Source organism: Bactrocera oleae, chromosome 5, assembly GCF_042242935.1.
Source record: "Bactrocera oleae isolate idBacOlea1 chromosome 5, idBacOlea1, whole genome shotgun sequence".
NCBI classification, from domain to species: domain Eukaryota; kingdom Metazoa; phylum Arthropoda; class Insecta; order Diptera; family Tephritidae; genus Bactrocera; species Bactrocera oleae.
In genome coordinates this window covers 30,018,804-30,041,721 of record NC_091539.1, presented here as the reverse complement: position 1 = coordinate 30,041,721, position 22,918 = coordinate 30,018,804, and the positions used below count along the sequence as shown (strand labels likewise).

Sequence of the window (22,918 nt, the reverse complement as noted above, 5' to 3'; positions counted from 1 at the left end):
ACAAAAAATTATGAAATTGGTTCATATTAGATATGCATACTCAAAAAGCTATATATTTTGCATTAAATATTTATGTATGTATGTTTTGGTAAATAATCAACAAAGCAATATATGTCATAGCCTTCAAGAGTACTTCCAAAAAAAGGAACTATATACACATATATATTAACATATCTACAATATACTTTACATATACATGTATATATTACATTTCAATCCGAAACTGTAGAAAACAGTACATAGTATGGGCTTATTTCATAAATATGTACATATATATAAACACCTTACTATAAACTACAGCAACAACTGTCGTCGAAAAATGCGCCGATAAGCGACCAAGCAATCATTCTCTCTTCCGATTCCTTTCGAACCACTTTAGTCGTTCTTCTATACCAATGCCGGCAACAGCAACAGAGGCACTTACAGCAACAAATGCACAAATAATAATTTTATGAGGGCAAATTGAAATATACCGAAAAACTCCGCCCCACGTAAGTCCAGTGCACATATCCAGCACATGCATACAAAACACCTCCTCTCCTCTCAGGAACAGTTGGGTTAAATTGATAAAATCTTGAAATGTAAAAAGAAAGAACAATAATAATGGGAATACTTCCCAGTATTTACAAGCACCTCATCTGACCATCTCGCTCTAACGCTCGCAATTTCCGCGTGTTGTGTTGGTGTAAAGATATTACTAGTGGTGTTGGTGCTCGGAACCACAATCATTGTCGTCCATGTTGGAAACGGCGAAAAACAAATAAACCAGCAAGCAATTACTCTTTCGTATACATGCGTTCGGTTGTTGGTCCGACGTACAGTCAGCTTGTGTGTTTATATTAATTATAGACTTGGACTGAATGAAGATGTGCAGTGCTCGAGCTGACTGCGGCAGAGAACATTATGGGAGTTGGTTGAACCGTCGGCGGAGGTCGCGGTGTCAACTCTAGCGATGGCATATGCAGCAACAATGCCCGAGGAATAGAATTAAGTGGCTTTTTGATGAATTTCTTGCTCTCTTGTACCAATGGGAAAGAGCCGGGCAAGGCGTGCTGCTTCGTTCTCGCATACACGGAGCAACAGCTAGTAAACGGTCGGTCGATAATCGTCTGATTGCGGTTAGGTGAGGTGTGGTGCTGATCTGATAGTGGTGGTTGTGGTGGTGATACCTTGGCGCAACAATGGCAACAATCTCGTGCTCATGGTCTCATCGTCTACTCGCTCACTGATTCGTTGACTTCTTGCTGCTGCGTCGTTAATCTTTCTGGTTTGCTTTGCTTTGGTTTGTTAAACTCGAAGTCTGCTCGCTGTGCTCAGTTCAAATTGAATTTTCATGTTGAGTGCTCGTTGGTTGTTCGTTGCGTTCTGTTTGTTGCACATTTCGGCTTGTGCTACCGTCGGTGGTTCACTAGTTCGAGCAGAATTGCTTTGAGATTTGCTTAGCTTGTGCCGCGAGAGTGGTGTAGGATGTCCGCGAATCGGGTTCATTTGGCAAACGGTGGCAGTTGAGCTGACCGAGGTCTAAACCGGAATTCACTTCATCGGCTGTGCTGTCGGTCGAGCACGTTGTGTGCGATTGCAATTATTTTTATTAACGCAGCCACAAAATTGAATCTTAATTGATTGGTATAATAAGCCAACACTAACAATATTAAATTTTTATTATGAAAATACATATTTACATGTGCACGAAATACTTATTATGTACATACAGAAGGAGCTTCAACGACAATACGACTGTGAACCATTGTGAATATATCAACACATACAAGTACATACATGTAAAACTATACATATATACACCGATATTTGTGGATTTTGTGCTTTAATCTTTTCGACTGATGTGAATAGAATTCATTGTGTGTTTGGTGCAAACTTAAAGTGGACTTATTCGACATTTATGCAATAGTCCGTGTGAGTTGTTGCTGTATTTTTATTCGCTCAACTGCAGAGCTTTAGTACAGAATGGTTTTAGAGCAACAACTGCAAAAGCAACAACAAAACCTGCAACTACAACGCATATCAGCGCAAGGACGTTTGAGCCCGGCGGCAGACACGGTCAGTGGTCCCGATAGTGTAACAGTCAGTGGCGGTGGTAGTATAGTTTCGTGTCCTGGAACAGTGGTCCGTTCAACAGCCAATTCTTCAACCATGCCGCCGGAAGGCTTGCACCCAACCGCTGCGTTGCAGTTGTACGCCGCTGCTGCTCAGTTAGCGCCCGGTGGGGTGCGAGTCCCTCCTTGGGGACCATTTCTGCAATTCGGTGTGCCGGGAGTGTTTGCCGGCGGCCCGTTTTTGGGCCGTCCCCGTTTTGAAACTAATCCGCAGAATGCTGCTGCTGCCGCAGCGGCCTCACAAATGGCGGTTAATGCAAGTAATGCGTTCGCGAATTTAACTGGATTAAGTGTGGCGATGCGAAATGTTTCGGCTGTGCAAACGACTGCGGCTGCTGCTGTTGCAACAGTAGCCATTCAACATCGGTTAATGATAGGAAATCGGCAAAACCTGGCAGCCGGCCCGCCTAGTGAGGGATCGAATGAAGATGGAGGTGAGTTCCAAGACTGTGGCTCCACTTATTACTGATAAATTTATGTTCAGACTGTACAAATTTTTATACTAATAGGGTGGATGGTACCTAGTACCTGTAATGAAAAAATAAAACCTCAGATTTTTTCTTAAAGAAAAAATTTGCTTTAAGGGCATATCATTACTTCTAATGGACAGTCGGTGTCCATTATATTCATATTACCCAAACTTTAAGATCGATGACTCAATTAACATATGTAATTAGGTTATGAGAACAAGAATAAACGATATTTGTTAAATATTGACATCAGGCAAATAAACTTTAGTAGCACTTTGAAATTGCATTCAATATTTTGATCACAAAATAATTTATAATTAGTATAAACCACAAATGGAAATCATGCACAAGAGAATAAAGAAAATCAGCAAAATTAGTGAATGACAAGCTCCAATCATAAAATGGTAAGTCTTCATTTACATAAGTATACCAACTGAAATTTATTTTGAGATATTCAACACTAAACTGGCCGAGTTAAAAAAAATATTATATATAGCTAATACAATAGATTGGTTTTAATCATTCATGTATTCTATACCTCAAAAATATATTATCGTTAAAATTTTAATTATGTCGTCTTAACGTCATTTCAAAGTCTTAATACAGACTACATAGTATACCATATGTACATATGTATAAATGAAGCTCAAGATTGTTTCAAAATGGTCTTAGCTATAACAAATTGGAGTTTTGAAATTAATTTACTTTGATTTTAAACCATGTGAAATTATTGCTTGCTTAAAAAATAGAAAACACTTAGTTTTCCAGAACTATTTTTAAGTTTTTTGAACAGTTATTTGTATAATTTCGAAGTGTGAACTAAACTATTTCTCTTTGTAATAAAAATTATAGTTTTTTTTTAAATATGTTAAAATTTATATATGGTATATATCTACGTTTTCTTTTGTAGCAAATTCAAAAGGAATAGGAAAATTAGGTTGCGAAAATTGTCAAATAATACATATAATAATCTTGATAAGAGCCCATATTTTTAAAGTATGGTCTAATAAAAACTATAATAAATTTATCAATCAATGAAGTATTTGTGGGGTTTTCGCTTTTTAGCGAACTATTTGAAACGGATAGCTGATTGTTTTGCAAATATAGGAAATGAGGGAAATTATTTTCATGTAACTTAAACTCCCTTAAATTAGCGAATAGTCCATTTAGAAAACCCGATAGTCTCGTTTATCTCGTTCGTCAGAGACGCCATTTTCATTTTTGGAAACATTTTAAAATACGTTTTATCCACTAGGAGCTACTTTTTGCCGAAAATATTTCAACTTTTTTTGAAAACTAAATGTTTTAATTAGTATCTTTTCAATCAAAAATTAATTTTGTAAATTATAATCATATTTATGAATGAGTTTGTATATAAAAAGTTAGCTTATTTTAGCCCCATTATAAGTACGAATTTCAATAATTAAATTTAAACAAGAAAAAATAGTTAACTTCGGTTGCACCGAAGCTATTAGTCTTCAAAAATACAAAAGACTTCTTACAAGTACTTGATTCCGATCGTTCAGTTTGTATGGCAACTGTAGTGTCGACGACAAATGAGCAGCTTCTTGGGGAGAAAAGGACGAGTGCAAAATTTCAGATCATATAATATATACAGGCAGCCGAACAGACAGACGGACATGGTTAAATCGACTGAGGACGTCACGCTGAACATATACACACTTTATAGGGTATTTGACGTTTCCTTTTGGGTGTTACAAACATAGTGGCAAACTTAATTTTTTTTTTCGCTTGATACTTGGTTAATTGGCTGATATACACCTCTTAAAAACTTCTTCCAAGCATGAGCTCTTAATCGTAATGGGAAGGTCATCCACCTTTTCTTATAATCGGACAGAAAAAAGCATATCTGCCTTCCAACTACTTGAAAAAATGTCTCGTTTCATAGACTTTGTAAGAAATTGAATGGTCTACAAAATGGTCTCGTAAACTCTCTTTTTCGTAAACCTAACCGTTTAAAAGATATTATTGTAAGGCAAATTTGTTGTTTTCTTTTGAATTTTATAACTCAATGAAAAAAAATCATTTTGTATTGCAAAGCTTAGTCTTGTAGGAAATTTACTCTACAAATTGGTCCTTGATAATTTTTCGATTAAGTTAAGCGTTTACGAGATGATCATCGTCAACCATCAATGCATATTATATATGTATATACATATATACCTATATATAATTCCTAATTCTGTTTTTACACGATAGTTTGTTTCCAGAGAAAACTGTGTAAAAAAAGTTTAAAAAAAGACGTTTCAATAAATTTGTGCTATTTACAATTGCTTTGGCCAGTAAATTTGCTTGTATCCACAAAGAGGAAATTCCTCTAAATTTGTGATGTGAACATATTTCGCAAAAATTAGATCTGACAAATAAAATTTAAGCCCAAAAAAACTAAAAAAAATTAATTTCATTCCGTGTTAAATCAAAACCGAGTAAAAACAGAATTCGGTGTATAAATATTATTTATTTTATTTTTTATTTTTTTGTTTTAAATTCTAAGTGACTTTTTTGTAGAGAAGTAAATTTTCTACGAAACTATGATTTTTCCGATTTATAATAATTTTTTTAATTGAGTTATAAAATTCTTAAAAGAAAAATTGTGCCTTAAAATAATCAAACTTCAACCGTTAGTATTGTTTAAACGGTTAGGTTTACGAAAAAGTCGTAAGAGACCGTTTTGTAGAGCATTCAATAGAATTCATGAAACGAGATATTTTTTCAAGTAGTTGGAAGCGAGATATGAATTCTTCAACCTAATTATACTTGGAGATACTTTCTTAGAGGTGTCTATTAACTAATATTTCCGAGTGCCAAGAGTAAAAAAACAAAGCCTTCGAAGAGATCCGAATAATATATTTTTAAACAATATTTAACTCCGTTGGGGCAAGGTTGTTCTTTAAAGGCAAAAGGTAGGTGTTCGATTGCTCCTCAAGACTTGCTTGATACGAATGATTTTTGGCACATGGCGATTGCTGATTAGTTTGAATTTCGAGAACTAAGGTATATTGTGGGCAGGGTTGCGATTTTTATAATAGAAATTTTTTTTATTAAAATCTAGATTTTTAATATCAAAATCGGAGTTAAAGATTAAAATGAAATTAGATATTCAATTTTTTATCCTAAAATCGGAACTAAAACTTTAATTTCTTATCCGTTATTCCAGCATTTTAAAAAATTGAACATTTAATTCATATATATTGGGATTAAAAATATTATTTTCAATCCAATAGTTGGTATTACAAATTTAAAAATGGTTTTTTATTCAGATTTTCGGGTGTACAAAATAAAAAAAATTTGAATTGAAACGTTAATTACATTATATTTTTATAGCAGCCCGGTTCGTCGGTTAGTACTCATTAGACTCTATTAGAAGAATATCAGGTTATGTTTATAGAAATTTATACAGTATTAAAGTAAGCAGTACTGAAGTGATAATGAAATGAATTGCTTACTTGTTTATTGGCTTTTCACAAAACACATGACTCTTTGTTAGACTCTTTAATAAAACAATAATCAATTAGTAGAATGCATATTGAATGAATTGATATAAAATATAAACAACATTCTTATATAAAACATTGTCTGATTATATTTATTTGCAATTGGATTTAATACGACAAGCTAATTGAATGATTTGATTTGTTTTCGAAATACAAAATGGCCTCATTCTTTGAAATTTTCCGACTTATCACAGTGATCAAACAGGACAGTTCAATCATATTGATAGTTTTAATCAACAATTAAATTGCTTGTGCACTGACATAGTTTTGAAATTTTAATATAAAATATTCCTTTTTATATACATATGTTAAAAAATATAAATTGACTGATTGTGTCATAATCAATTCACCGATTTTATAACTAAATTTTATTAATGTGCGTATTATTGAAAATATTCATTAAATTTCTTCAATTATTTTACTAAAAAACAAAAACTTTTATATAAATAGACATCCAATAATCACAATAAATACTTAATGCATGTGACTTCACAATGGAATGGGGTATACTCGTACAGTTATGATTCGGGTTTGTTAACCACTTAGCTTCTATCTGATTGAACAACTATGCAGTAAAACTATGAACGTATTATGATCATATTTTCAAAAAAATAATGCAAATAGTAGTATTTTTTTCAAACTTTAGTAAAAAAGTTTACACACAAATTAGAACCAAATACATTTAAATATGTCTCGAGAATTTATATTTAATGAGTCCCGAATGTATAAGCTTATTTTATTCCTTTATTTACGTGGATTTACATTTAGACGGACAATTTTAACCATTTCTAATTAAAACTCTATTGCTATTTTACCGCGGTTGCAATTTTTCACTATCGAACGAGTTCCATTCACATTAATTTTAAATCGATATTTCAAACAGTTATAGAGCAACAGTTTTCTAAAGTGTAGCCGCTCAGTTCAATCAGCTCCATCAGTTCACCTTTCAACGCCTTTTTCTCAAAACTACATTTTTCAAATTTGTTTGAGTTATTACTCGGAAACAAATGATCCGCTCACTCTCAAATATTTTCTCCATGTTTTTTATATACTTGTATGTAGATATATTTTAAAAAGCTTTGCCAATCTTTCTATAGAACGATTCAAAAAGTTATAAAAAAAGCGCTAAGTATAAGTACACGACCTCATAGGCGACGTGAAAACATGTGCATATTATAACGATCATTATATCTCAGATCCGATCGGTCTTAGGAAAAAAGTATTGATACATTTTTAAGGAGAATTTTATAATCTACAATTTTTGACTAAAGTAATTTTTTTGATACAACTTACCGTTTCCTTGAAAATCGCGAGTCAACATGTTAGACGCTTGACCTCGAGCATTTTTTTTCCACAAATCGGAACCATGAGTATTTTTAGTACGTTATTTTTAATCATGTTTTGAGCAAGTTAGTGAACTTTCTCAATTTGTGAATTTATGTAACTTCCCTCTTATTTTCTGTCTAATTTGACCGGACTATTATAATAATTGTAAATAATGTTATCGTATTATATTTTCTTATATATCTTCTTACTTCATTTTAACATTTCTTTTCTCTCAACGAACTGAGTAACAATAAAATTAATTAAAATTTATGTTAATAATTTAATTAACATAAAAACTTTCAATATTCATTTTGAACGTCAGATTACACTTTTAATAGATTACTTTTTGTTTGCTCAAGAAAACCCTGCGGAGACGCTTTCTCAAAAATTTAACGCAAAAAACGAGATATCATATTAAAATTAAAAAGTCACGAATGACAGTGTTATTGTTTTGTTTCAGGCGACCAATCGAAAATATTGCTTTTGGTCAACCCTTTGAAATCGCAATAATGCCAAAAATAAAATGAGTGAATAGAAATAGTTCAAATAGATTAAAGCTTGTAGAGTTAGTTGAGATATACATGGAATATATTGTCTTCTGGCTACTTGTACATATGAAAGGAGTCCTTACAAGTTATCGTCTTATTAGAAGACACGCCAGCAGACTAAGGATACTATTGGTAGCGGTTTTTTGATGACGCCTCGGAAGTTGCGCAAATAAAACGTTTAGAATTGATGAACCTCATCAAGACCACAGGGTATAAGAGGACGTGGTAGTGTGAGGCAGAATTAACCCGTGGTTTCATAACGGTCCTCCTAAAGGCCAAGGTGTGTCGTCAGACATCCACCCTACTTACCTACGTATCTAATCATTTAAACAGTTAAAATATATGTAATCTGATCCCAAAAATAAATAATAACAATTACTAAATCAAATAATTAAGCTTTTATCCTAAATATATTTCTAGAAGCATTGAAATCTCAAAACTTTTGTTGGATTGGTACATTAAATTTATTTACAGTTGGAACTACAAAAATTGTTTGTCTGTCTGTTGAATATAAAGTAGGCAAAAAAATGTTGTTATCCTTGGCTATATGTAGCTATCAAAAGGGATCAACGTACTTCGATTTAATTTATCGCAAAAATTTCACTAAAACCTGCTACACACTTGAAATATTGATTACACTACTATCTCTGCTTTATACAAAAGAAAAGGTTACATATGTATATGTATTAAACATATATAAAAATTAGTTTTTTTACTTATCTGTATAAATTTGATCGATAATTAAATACAGATATAAGCAGTCTTATGCATGCTCGCACATATGAACATTATATACAATAAGTATGTTGTTATGCACTTTCACATGTGTATGCAATTGCATACAAATAAATATAATCATAAGTCAATTTATAAATGTATTTACGATATTTTATGCGTAGGCTTTTGCCTACGAACATATTGAGGATATTAATTTGATCAGGCCGAGAGATAATGAATTTATAATTTGTAAACTAACAATGTTCTGCCGCAAATCGCCCAGAAAGGGTGTCTATTATAAATATTTATATTATTTGCTTTTGGCTTCAGTTCGCTTTTCGCAAGGCCTCTTTGGAACGAGTCATACGCAAAAATACTCCAAGTCACCATAAACTCATTAATCATTTTCGCGAAAAGGGAAATAAAACTGAAGAAAATGTGCAACAACGCTCCTCCGCTACCCGTTTTCAACGAACGTCGCTTGCATTTATTCATGCCTACGCAATGGAGCGTGTTGCCGGCAAGCTACGCCACAACCTTACAAGCGCACAAACAATTCACATGTCAATATGACATAACGCTGTTTGGCCGTAAGCAGCACAGCGCAAAAACCAGTTGTCACTCTGCTCTGGAATAAAATGTCGTTCGAATGCTGAAACGTTTGTATTGTGTTTGGACTTGTCCATTTCGTGTTCTGAATATCATTGCCTTCGATTTAATTCACTATCGTCATACCCGGCCGATGGGCGGAGCTTAAAATGTGCACAAGTATAGTGTATATGCGCCGTTTTATATGGGTATGTGTATGTGTAGCTTTTGTTAAGTTCAATTCATCTTCGCGTTGTTGGTATGCTGATATCGGATGTACTTTGGAAGCAAAAGTCTTGCAGGAAATGAAATGTGTCATAAGTTGATCGTTTTCATTCATCATTTTCTTTTTAAAATGATAAACCTACGAGGTTCATACATATTTCCCGAGATATTTTGTTATATATTTTCGTGCATATGTTCCGACACAATCAAATGACTTTTTAGATGTGTCCTTCGTCAAACAATTAAAATTATCAAAAATGAAATGAGTAAGTGAATGTGTTGATAGTGAAAGAGTTATGTATATGTATGCACAATGTTGAGTAGCACAAGATGCGCAAGCATTCTTAAAACTAAGTTTTGCAGCTTATATAATTTCACATATGTTATAACTGTTACAGTACACAGGTACAGGCGAAGTATACTTGCCCCATAGTTATTTTCGCATAAGTAATTACATATGTACATATGTATATTTTTCGAAATATTTTAAGTTATAAAAGTTGCAAGTAACAAAACGCGGCAAAATTAAAACGATAATTTACTTCAAGTTTTAAGAATATAAAAAATTTTATTGTGTGCCTATCGGTGGAAAATTAAAAAGTACTGACAGCTGAAAATGAAATAAATAAATAATAAAAAATATCCTGACAACATTCGCAAAATAATACATAAAAAAGCTAAAGCCATAAGAATTTAGTTTGAAAACAAGTGTACATAACGCATAAAACAAGTGCACGTTGCCTAAAATTTTCAATTACAAAGAAATTCTACAAAGAACGCTTAGTAGCACAGCAAATCGAAGAGGTTTGAATTAAAAATTCCTTTCTAATTTTAATCCCAAATACGGGAATAAAAAATATAAAAAAAGCTTAGCATACCGGATTAAAAAAAAATTTTATCTTACATACAGTTTGAAACAAAAAAAAATTTTAATCAACCGTATAATTAAGAATTGAAAAAGAATTTGTTTGAGAATTAACATAGTTTCGCGTTCGTTCAAATCTAAAATAATATTTTAAATTTTTAATCACAAAGATTAAAAAAAAAATTTATTTTAAATTAAAAATTTTTGAATTAAAAGACACGCAACCCTGTATATTCATTATTCATTATTCAATATTCGATGTAATTTTAAATGAATCACAATTATATTTAGTACCGAATTTAAGGTATAAGTTATAAAATCAATAAGTCCGATACATTTACAATAGGGAGCACAAATGAGTACATGTTTGTGATTCGTATATTTATTCCTGCATTATGGTAGAAGTAGCAAAGAAAATTTTAAAAGTGTTTTTTCCCTTTATTTGGTGTTTAATTCGAAACAAAATGGTTAATAATACAAAAAATAAAATATGCAATTTTAAGAAAAAAACAAAAGCAATTAAAGGGAAAGAACTTTTAAAATTTTCTGTGCTACTTCTACCGTTATGCAGGAATAAATATACGAATCACAAACATGTACTCACTTGTGCTCCCTACTGTATATTAAAATCAATCTCACAGGAATCTCTATATTCATCATATCAGTGCTGGGGTAAAGTACATTTCTGCAGTGTTACAGATATACTTATATATTGCCTTATTTATGCTTCATTTCTAATCGGTTATATTCTACACGGGTAAAACCTTTAAGCATAAACGGCAAATATTCTACTCGAGTTGAATTTTGAATGAAATTAACCTGAAGGCTGCACCGCGAAACCATTTTCATTTCGAAATGTTTTTAATAATAACAAATAGTAGCTTTATACATATTATATTTAGTACACTTATTTTATATTTCTTTGCTTCACTTTCATCACATCGGCTTTTAATTAGCTAAAAAAATTAAAGTAGGAAGGAAAATTTGTTAAAATTGGCTAACATTATTGGCAATACAATAGTAATACGGGAGCCCTGTTTTAAATCAATGGTTTAATGTCTTCAGAATGGAAAGACAAGTGGAATTGTTTATAATTTTCTTTAAATATATGCAAAACAGGCAGCGAATCCTGATGGATAAAATATTTGTATTAAACTAGAAAATCCCGGCCACGCCTTGTTGTGACTAAGGCATAATTAAATTATATTTGAGTAAGCTGTTTAATATAATAAGCATATTATTATTGTAAATATTTTGTGTGTGCGGGAAAATTCTGCCAATTAATTTTTTTTCCGTGTACAATAGTGCTGACATTTTCTGTTTTACCGTTCCGAGCAACAGTTGGTTTAATCCGATTGTAAATATAATTTTGCTCAGATTTTAGTAATGGCTCACTCCTTGGGTTAATTGTAGTCAAATTACGATTGTTATGTTGTTTTTCTCGTTGAAAATTGCTGCTAACTATTCCGGTATTAAATTTCGAAATTTTAATGTCTGACAATATTCGCATACCTTATCTATTCCACTGATCAATATCGTTCATTATAACATTTTACTTCAATATCCTTCATTATACTTCAATATGTTTAATTAAATGAGATAAATATACACGATGCACGTGTCAAGAAAATTGTGTAATAAAAACAATAGTATATCAGCAGTAAAAAAGTGTCATTGACATTTAAATGATAGAAATTAAAAAAAAATTCCAATAGCCACCGAACTTTACAGGATCGCTCGCTGGGCAATCTTGAAGATTGTTCAAAAATTTCATTGGAATCGGTCGAGCCGTTTCTGAGTTTATAAGGAACATACATACAAACTTCTATTTTATATAACATACAAGCCGTACTTGGCGTACGCCCCTTTTTGTACTCTCAACATGTTCCTACATAGTATAATAGTTTGGTTCACCTAACGATTGTTGGTATCTTTTAAAACTAATCGAGATAAATATGGAGCGATATACGGATATGAAGATGACGAAGCGAGTTCAAATCTGGGAGAGAGTCTGTCCATCCTCGTTAAATCCATTTTTTATGAGCTACTTGCCCAATTTCGACGAAATTCGGTTTATAACATTACGACATTCCCATATTACGGTCTATAACCTCGCCTACTTCTCATATAAACCAATTTTAAACTTTTGATTCTGCCACTTCACAGTATAGAAATTGAGGGCCAATAAAGATCGGGTTAAAACGTTGCAAAAATATTGCCGTTTTGAAATAATATGGCACATCTAATCCATATAATTCAAAAATTACTTGCAGTTGCTATGTGTTGTCATTTTATTTTTTTGAAGTAATAAAATATTCAAATTATTCTTACAAGAATTTAGAATATATGCTTATTATTTGAAATATAATTTTTTTATTGAATTGACATTTAACATAAAGAGATAAAAAGTATCCTATGTCCGTTCCCTGGTTTTAAGCTACCTCCCCCCCAATTTTCAGCCGAATTAAAAATAATGTAACTAACACAACTTTTCTAATATATAGAAGTATGTACATACAGGTTGGTTGAAAAGTGAGTAGGGTTTACCAAGAAGTGCTATTTCTAGCTAGCTCCAAATTTTTTTTCTCAAGTTGGCACATCTGTGGTGAGAGGCATCTCAGACGATCGAGTACTTCATAGTTTACATGGAGAACTACATATGAAAAAGCTGTTTGAAAAGTTAGTGCCGCACACGTTAACAATTTTACAAAAACTGATCGAAAACAAATTTCTTAGCATAAATTGAAACAAGAACGTTTACAGTGTACTAAAGCTGTTTGTTCAGCTCCAAAGCAGGTGAAGTCACAACGATCAGCAAAGAAGGTTATGGTTTGCAGCACAAAAAAATCATTTGGTGTTTTAAACTTGACAAAATTCAACAAATTCATGTACGAATTGCTTGAGCATCCACCGTATTTACCAGATTTGGCTCCCAGTGACTACTACCTCTTCAGAAACTTGAAACAAATCCTTAATGGAAAGCGTTTTTCGTCGAATGAAGAAGCTATTACAGCCGTAGACGGGAATTTTGCAGAGCTTCCGGAAAGTCATTATAGGGATGGCATAAAATGATTAGAGGATCATTGGAATATGTATATTGAAGTTAAGGGAGATTAATTATGCAATAAATAAAAAGCAAACTTTCTTCTAAAGTCGTTTAATACGTCGAGTTAACACGTCTACCTATGTAAAGAAAAAGAATTAACTCGTGGTGAAAATTATTTATGCATGTGGGTTGAACTTACCCGTGTATAATATAATCGAGTAGAAATGAAGCAAAACATATAAACTGAACCAAAGAGGCGAAACCTAAAATATTGGGGAAAAGTAAATAAAAACGCAGATTCCTTTACCTGCATCGGTTTTCAATGTAAATAAATATGACAGGATAATATTATTCACCAAATTTGGTTGATATTGGTCAAGTAGTTCCTGAAATTATTCAATATTTACACTGATTCCTATGAAGCCCTTTCGTGCCATCTTTGCTGTAAAATTTAATACTTCTGGTGTGTTTCTTTAAAGAGTTATCACATTTTCAAAAGTTTTCGATATAACCGTTATACGGGGGTGTAAGTGTTTCTCATTTGATTTCACCCTTTTCACACTGTTTGATGACGCGCCAGAAAGACAATTTTGGTTGATATAGCTTTAGTCGTTTAGGAGATATGTACATTGAAATTATTAGAGGGCCACACTCACTTTTTATAAAACACACAGATGCGGTCTCTACTATGATTTCCTGTACCAAATGAAAAAATAAAAGAATATATATGTAAATAAAATAATATTAAAAATTTATTTGGGACAATAAAATATTGTATATACTCTTTAAAGGGAGAAAGAAGACACGATCACTTTTTTTGAGTCCACAGCTTTGGTACTGTTAGCCCTGATTTTCGTTTGAAGTGGTTTTCCTCTCTGCCTGAAGTGTGGACCTTTGTCCGTTTGTTTAACAACCTTAATTCTATTGTGGTAGGTGCTTTTTATTTACCTCCTCTTTCAAGGAATAAAATAAACAAAACTAATTTAAACTTAAATTTAGTTGCAAGAACAAAAATAACAAGAAAAAGCGTAAACTTCGGATGCATCGAAGCTATAATACCCTTCCCAAATACAAGAGTTCCTTACAAGAACTTGATTTCGATCGTTCAGGTTGTATGGCAGCTATATGCAATAGTGTTCTGATCTGAATAATTTCTTCGGGGAATGTATTGGTGCCTTAAGCAATAACTAGTGCCTAGTTTCGTGAAAATACCTCGTCAAATAAAAAATTTTCCCATATAAGCACTTGATTCCGATCGTTCAGTTTATATGGCAGCTATATGCTTTAGTGGTCCGATATCGGCCGTTTCGAAAAATGAGCAGCTCCTTAGTAAGGAAAGAACAGGTGCATTTTAGATCGAGAGCTTGAAAACTGAGAAACTATGTATTTTATTTGAGAATTGAGAAACGAAAGCAAACAAAATAGGATTGAGAGTATCTTCTGTATACTCCAAAATTGAAATTTCTAAGTTTAATGTTTGAATATATCAGTACTTGTACATATACATATGTATATATGATTTGTTCGTTGCCTTTGTGTAGTGCTTTAACTCGTTTTTATGCTCTCCTTTGAGTTACAACTTTTAGTCCTTTCCAAGACATCTTATAAGAAACAAGTAAGGAAGGGCTAAGTTCGGATGTAACCGAACATTTTATACTCTCGCAAAGTCAAATGGTATACTCATTTGAGATTTCTTTGTGGATTGACTGATATTCTCGGTAGAAGGTCAACTATAGGCACTGGGGTCCACATATTTAGTACTTAGGGGCTTAAATAGTTTTGGTTCGATTTAGACAATTTTTGGTCAGAAGGTGGCATACTTTAAACGTATTATTCACGCAAAGTTTTACCCCGATATAATCATTGTTGCTTGATATGCATAGTGGAAAGTGAAAGAATTAGATGGAATGGAAAATGGTGTTATATTGGAAATTGGCGTGGTTGTAGTCCGATTTCGCCCATTTTCGCACTATAACATAGAAATATGGAAAGAACGTTATGTACCGAATTTGGTTGAAATCGGTTAAGCAGATCCCAAGATATTGGTTTTCACCTAAAAGTGGGCGGTGCCACGCCCACTAACTAATTTTGAACGCGGTTCCTATAAAGTCATCTCATACCATCCCAGAGATAAAATGTATTGTCTCTGGCGTGTTTAGTGCTTGGTTTATCACGCTTTTAGTATTTTTTAACAGTACCGTTATATGGGGAGTGGGCGGGCTTGTCATCCATTTTCACACCGTTAATAGAGGTTCTAAAAACATTTGCTTGCAGTGAATTTTGTTATTATAGCATTAGCGGTTTAGGAGATATGCACATTAAACCTAATAGGGCCGGGACCACACCCACTTTAAAAAAAAATTTAACTGCAGATGCCCCTCCCTAATGGAATCCTGTGTACCAAATAACAGTCTTGTATCTTATTGCGGAGCTTAGTTATGGCAAGTTATTTGTTTTTGATTAATGGCGTTTTGTGGGCGTGGCAGTGGTCCGATTACGCCCATCTGCAATACCAACCGTTTCACGGTACCAAGAAACATGTCTACCAAGTTTCATAAAGATATCTAAATTTTTACTCAAGTTACAGCTTGCACGGACGGACGGACAGACAGTCACCCGGATTTCAACTCGTCTCTTCATCCTGATCATTTATATATACATAACCCTATATCTAACTCGATTAGTTTTAGGTGATACAAACAACCGTTAGGTGAACAAAACTATTATACTCTGTAGCAACAGGTTGCGAGAGTATAAAAATATATTTAAGAACTGCACATGTTTGTTGTCTGGCTTCTGGCCCGCTTGGAATGGCTCTCCATTGTAATAGTTTTTTTAAATCCTAAGAGTTTCAACGAAAATATTTATATTGAACTGAATGAAGGTAATTTCAATAGATTTGACTTACCTTAATATTTTACATAGTTATTCCTACCCAAATATATTGACATATGTATATGGGTATGTGTATGTACTTATACATATATTTCTCATTACATATTTTCTTATGTTGTCTTTAGACTTCGATGGCGCCGTAGTACGAAAAAGTGCAGTATAACTTAACAATAACAAAGGCACACACTTGCTTCCATACTTTCGACAAAGTGTTTTAATAATAATACAGAAGCCAATTGAGACACCAACATGGAACAATAATAAATTTCAATTATCCTTTTATGCTTGTGTTTCTGCCGAAAATTACGTCTTAATAACTACATACGTATATTTGGGTGTGTACTTCAAATATACATAGAAATACATACATACCTGCGCAACATAGGTATATATTCCTAAACCTGTTTCAGGTTCCACTGGAAATGCATGAAAGACCATTCAGGGTAACACCAAATAAATATTTTAGATTACCATATACTATTTGTAACAGCTCGAATAGTATGTTCGTCTAGCAAGACTTTAAAGACCGAGATTTGCTCATACCATAACAAAGAAGGACATTTTGTAAATCCTTTTATAGCCTTTTAAAGGCGAAATTACTACTTTTAGCAGAATTAATGGACAAAAGCTTTATATAATATGTCACATAATACCTAAAATTCGCAGTCGTATTATTGAATATCAATTTTGTTATGTTTCAGCTTTTATTCATATAAATACTACTGACTAGATATATATACATATAGGTACATACATACAGTGGGTTATTAAACTGTTTCAATCCAATGGGCCAAGCACGATTCCCTACTGCAACGAGGCGTATCATAAATAGCCCTAAGTTGTAATTGGCCTACTAATGCCAACAACAAATGTGCTCCAACAACGCCGTCGACGAGGATAAACTGGTGCAGAGAGGCGGAAGGGGCGGTGACATTGCCAGCATTTAATTTGAATTATTAAGGTTCGAATGCATATTTCACTGCAATAAAACACATACACAGATAGGAATTAATACTATTCACTTTACGCCTTTTAACTGCTAAGTCCTTTCCTTAATGTGATTATCTCACTCGCCTCCACAAATTCCATACAAAGAAATATGAGAGTGTGTGCCTAGATAGACACAGGATCGTGTTTATGAATACATTGGAATTAAATAAAGCCGGTTATAGGTATATAAGTATAAACTTACAGGCATCCATATTTTTCGTGTTTCAATTAAATTCCCAACACATTATAGCTATGGGCTGTTTGGCCCCCGTCCTCACAGGCATTATAGGCATATGCAAATTATGTGACTTCGAACCATTTTTAGCATTCATTTGGGAATTTTCACAGTTATACTCGTATATGTTTGTATGTACATAAATATGTATGCTCATTCAAATAAATTGTCCAGGCTAGTTTTGCATTTGCTGCGGCTGGTTGGTAATTGAAATATATGAGCGTAATTATCATTTGGCATGAAAATTTATGTCCACCATTCATATGTTCGTAACTCCATATTGACCCATCCTTTTCTTATTCACACAAGTGGAATGTGGGTTGCATAGAAACCAACCGGGTTATAAACCTATTTGCTTAGTACTGGAAGACATTTTAAATTCTATACAAAGTTATGAATAGAAGTAATATTTGTGCTTCCATTTATATTTGAAGCATTATCAGAGAGTCGAATCGTTTTTTTCACTTAACCGTTGTTTGTAATACCTAAAAATAGTCGAGATAGATATAGGGTTATATATGTATAAAAATGATCAAAATAACAAAAAGATTTGGATTCCTAGCGACTGTCTCTCCGTTCGTCGGTCCGTCCGTGCAAGCGATAGCTTAAGTAAAATCTGAGATATCTTGACGAAACTTGGCACATATTTCTTTACACCCAAGGAAGATTGGTACTATATTTGGGCTGAATTGGATTATTGCCATGCCCACTAGGTCACAAAGTAAGACAGAAAACTGTAATTTGGTACAGAGCATCGTGATTGAATGGGAATATGTGGCTTAAAACTTTTTAAAAAGTGCGGTGATGTTGCCCCGAATAGGCTTAAAGTCTGACAAACCACTGAGGCTAAATCTACAAAACCTGCTCAGCACAATTATATCTAACTCATCCTCATATACTGTGAAAATGGGAGAAACCAGATGATAACCGCGCTCATCGCCACATATAACGGTGATGTACAAGGTGCGTTCCAAAGTAAACAGTAAAAAAGTAACAAAGTAAACTCTAGTGGTGCCATATACTTGTGTCGACTAGTGCGTTAGAATCTGCTATCCTTTATCGACTTCCAGTAAAAATTTCATGACATTTCATCTATTGGAAGTGAAGTTATTGTGTGTTAAGTGTCAGTATGTTTTTGTCATCGGTGCGAAAATGAGCTTCTAACAAAGAGCCAACATTAAATTTTTTTTTTTAAATTGGTAAAACTTTTACCGAAACGTTTTAATTGATGAAACAAGTTTATGGCGATGATTGCCTATCCCGTAGCAGAGTGCACGAGTGGCTTCAACGTTTTCAAAGTGGTCGTGAGGACATAAATGAGAAATGAGCCAAAACACATAAAATCGCGCCTGGAGAAGTCAAAAGTGAAGACAATGCTGATTTGTTTTTATGATTCCAAGGGTATTGTCTACAAAAAATTTGTTCCACCCGGCCATAACGTTAATACGGTATTCTACCTTGGAGTTTTGAAGCATTTGGTGCGCCGTATTCGACGTGTTCGGTCCGAATATCGCGAAGATGGAAGTTGGAAAGCGTTATGCAGACGTGGAGGCCATTCAAAAGGCTTGCACCGGCATACTGGCGGCCATACCGGGCAACGAGATAAAACACGCGTTCAACATGCTTTTGGACCGTGCAAAAAGCTGTATTAAAGCAGAAGGAGACTATTTTGAATAAAATTAATTGATTTTGCCGATTAAAAGTCCTGTTTACTTTGGAAAGCGCCTTGTATAATAATGTATGTTCGACTTTATACCGAAAATATTGGTCAATCTTCGAGATATTTTGGAACTTCCATTTTTGTCAATTTCGTTTTGGCGGCTTTGCATAGTTTTCAGAATTTCGATTCATTGCTATCATATTGTTCTCAGAAGGCGATTGTTAGAAAAAAAGAAGAAAATTTAATTAATAAATGAAGAAGAAATATACAGTTGAAAATTATTAAAAATTTTGCCCAAAAGATACAAATTTATGTTCTTTCCACGATTCTAGGCTTTCCTGGTGATGGTGATGAGGATAGTAATGCTGCGAAACGGAGACGATCTCGAACTAACTTTAATTCGTGGCAACTGGAGGAGCTGGAGCGTGCGTTCTCTGCCAGCCACTATCCCGATATTTTCATGCGTGAAGCACTGGCTATGAGACTGGACTTGAAGGAGAGCAGAGTTGCGGTGAGTTCTAGCTACTACTACTAGCAAATTATTTGAGGAGCGAGTGTGAAAAAAACTCTACCGAATCAATTCGTTTTAAATTTGATTAAATCGAGTCTAATCAAAGATGTATTCTGAAATTCGAGTACCCATTGAATAACAACCCAAAAATTATTTTACCAGGGTTAAAGGGAGAGGCCAAAAGTACACAAAGACTTTTTGTTGTCCTGTTGCTTTCTCGGTAGAACAGAACAGATACAGACACATCACAATGAGTCCTGCACCAATATGTACTCATACATACGTACATGTTAAAAATATAAAAAGTCCATCATTATTGTATTTAAAATTTCTGAAATGAAACACTTTGTTCCAGATAGGTATGGTTCCAGAACCGAAGGGCAAAAGTGCGAAAACGCGAACACACCAAAAAAGGACCGGGACGACCTGCACATAACGCTCAACCTCAAACCTGCTCCGGAGAACCAATTCCGCCAAGTGAATTGAAAGCCAAAGAAAGGTAATTTAAAAGAATTTCTTATTAAACGACATTGCAAACTTACCAACAACTGCAACAACGCATGTCTCTAAATTTTTAGGGCTCGACGAAGAAAAAAGTTGGCGAAAGCGATTGATCGACAAGCGAGAAAGTTGCAGGCCAAAGGCATCACGGTCGACCTCGAAGCTCTTAAGGCCGAATACATATCACAACATAAAGCCAATGGCACCTTCTCCGACTCAGATCTGGAAGACGATGGCATACAAATAGACGTAGTGGGCGGTACGGACAGTGACGACGATGGAGATGACTGCTCATTTCGAAGCCCTAGAGCAAATAGCTTAATGCCAGGCAGCTTCTCACCAAACAGTAGTCAAAATGGCATAGAGAGTCCAGTATCCAATGGAGAACGCAACACTGAGGATGACAGCAATGCCACAGATAGTTGTGGAAAGACATCGTTCATTTTTCCTACAGCAAGTACAGGCATGTCGAATTTGCGATTAAACCTGACAAATTCCAATACACCCGCCCATGAATATCAGCAACAACACCAGCAAAATCAGCAAAATCAAATTCATCAAAATCACAACAGTAATCAGCATCAAACATCGCCGATTAGCATCCGGCGGAACAATCCATTTAGCATAGAGTCACTTCTGTTCAACAACACGTGAGATTTATTGAGATGGTTAAATGGTTGAATGCAAAGGCAAACAAGTTGTACGCTTTCTCGCAAGCCATTGCTTGTGCCCACTTTACCCATCCACAGCAGATACGCGTTAACACAGTCACATGCAGGGAGTATATCAGCCACTGTATAGTGTATGTACCATATAAATAAGCGACTAAATATTAAGTATGTATGTAAAGCATTAGTGAATAGTTAAAGAATGTACCATGGATGAACTGAAGTAATTAACGGAATTGTTTAGCAGCTAAGCGAGTACGTACATATGTATGTACGACTGTATGCACCAGCACTTATATACAGAAATACCCACAGTAAATAATGATAATGCATCCAGAACCAATTGCGCAATATTAATATAATTAATGTACCATAGTGAGTATTCATTTACATATTTTTCATGAAAATTATGCGGAGTGTACAGTGTCTATTTAAAAATATTTCAAAATATGTGGAATTCTTTGATTTGTATTTCTATCTTTTCCAACTGTATATAGATTAACTTATGCCAAAGTATAATTATTTCACTTCTAACATACATAAGTATGTACACGCATTTTCTTTCTGTGGCAGAAGCTGTGGCTAATTCAAGTCGCACTCGCCAACTAGTTGCCAACTTTTCAACAGAATAATCGACATGTATTGTTCCTCTTCATGTTGGAGTTAGCCATTTCGTGACAATAACTTATAAAAAAAACCAGGCCTCTTGGAACTGGCTCTGGAAATGTTGTTCCGATAGGACCTAATTATTGGTCAATTTGCCGTAAATTTAAAAGCTTTTTCCACAAGTTTAATCTTTTTTTTTATAAAAAAATATGCGGAAATATGATTATGCGCTACTTTTGTCTAGTTTGTTATGCTCTTAAATGAATTTCGAACCGATGTGAAAAGATCGCAACAAAGCAATGGCTGATTTGCGAACAATTTTATCTCATTAGATAATTACTTCGCTAATTTCTAGTTGCCTACACTTATGTATAGGTATTTGATTACAAATTTTTAGTTAAATACCATTGTATGAGTAGTTTACAAGTACGAGTATGCAATTATATGTGTGAACAGGGCTTTGAATATTATAGAAATCTAGCTTTAAGTGCAATACAAATATGCATACATACATATGTATGTATTTTAGTGTAGTATTACAAAGGCATATTTTTATGTTTATGTACATATTTATGTATGTTTAAGTTAATGTCTGACGCTTTAATACCTCTTTAGCATTTTAATATTTTGTTTAAAAATATATCGCTTTTGTGTTCTCCTTGAAACTGAATCAGTTTTATATACTTGCTATAATTATTATTGTAAAATAATTTCAATTTAGTTTAAAGAAAATATGAATAAATAATATGTTCTATTAAATGAAGAAATATCATCTAACTATTTACAAGTAAAATCAAATTGTTTATATATGCGACTAAATCACAGGTAAGTTGTTTGATTTCTGAAGACTGATTTCCGTGTGTCTATCTGTTCGTACGATAAATATGATGGTTATTAAGATAGGTTGATTCAACTTTTTTGGAAACGGTGTTACAAATCACATAGTTCTACACTCTAATTATTTATTGTAAATAACAAGTGCCCAAGCTATACAAAATAGATTTGGTGGGAACATCTTAATTTGTGGCTTAGTTGCGGCAGTTTATAGATTTTAGATTAATGGCGTTTTGTGAGCGTGGCAGTGGGTCGATTATGCCCATCTACGAACTTGTCCTAATTTTTTTGCCAAGGAACACGTGTGCCAAGTTTCATTAAAATATCTAAATTTTTACTCTATTTATCGCTTACCCAGACGGATGAACAGACAGTCACTCGGATTTCAACTCGTTTCATCATCATGATCATTTATATACAATCCTATATCTAACTCTAAAACTATTATACTCTTTAGCAACATGCTGCAAGAGTCTAATGAGATAGCGTGTTTGACTCATAACAGTGTATCTTTGTGCCTAAAGGGGATAAAAGTATCGAAAACTTGACATAGGACCCATATAACTAATATCAGGATTTTCGAACATTTAGCAGACTTTATTCC

General features: G+C 33.7%; 1 protein-coding gene across 1 annotated transcript; it reads left to right on the top strand.

Moving 5' to 3' along the window:
* Positions 1–1,331: 1,331 nt before the first annotated feature.
* Positions 1,332–22,163, top strand: unc-4. The gene is made up of 4 exons (XM_014240652.3): positions 1,332–2,548; positions 19,527–19,705; positions 20,065–20,204; positions 20,284–22,163. The coding sequence occupies exons 1-4, from the start codon at positions 1,966–1,968 to the stop codon at positions 20,858–20,860; spliced, it is 1,479 nt and encodes a 492-aa protein (XP_014096127.2). The 5' UTR covers positions 1,332–1,965; the 3' UTR covers positions 20,861–22,163.
* Positions 22,164–22,918: the final 755 nt, after the last annotated feature.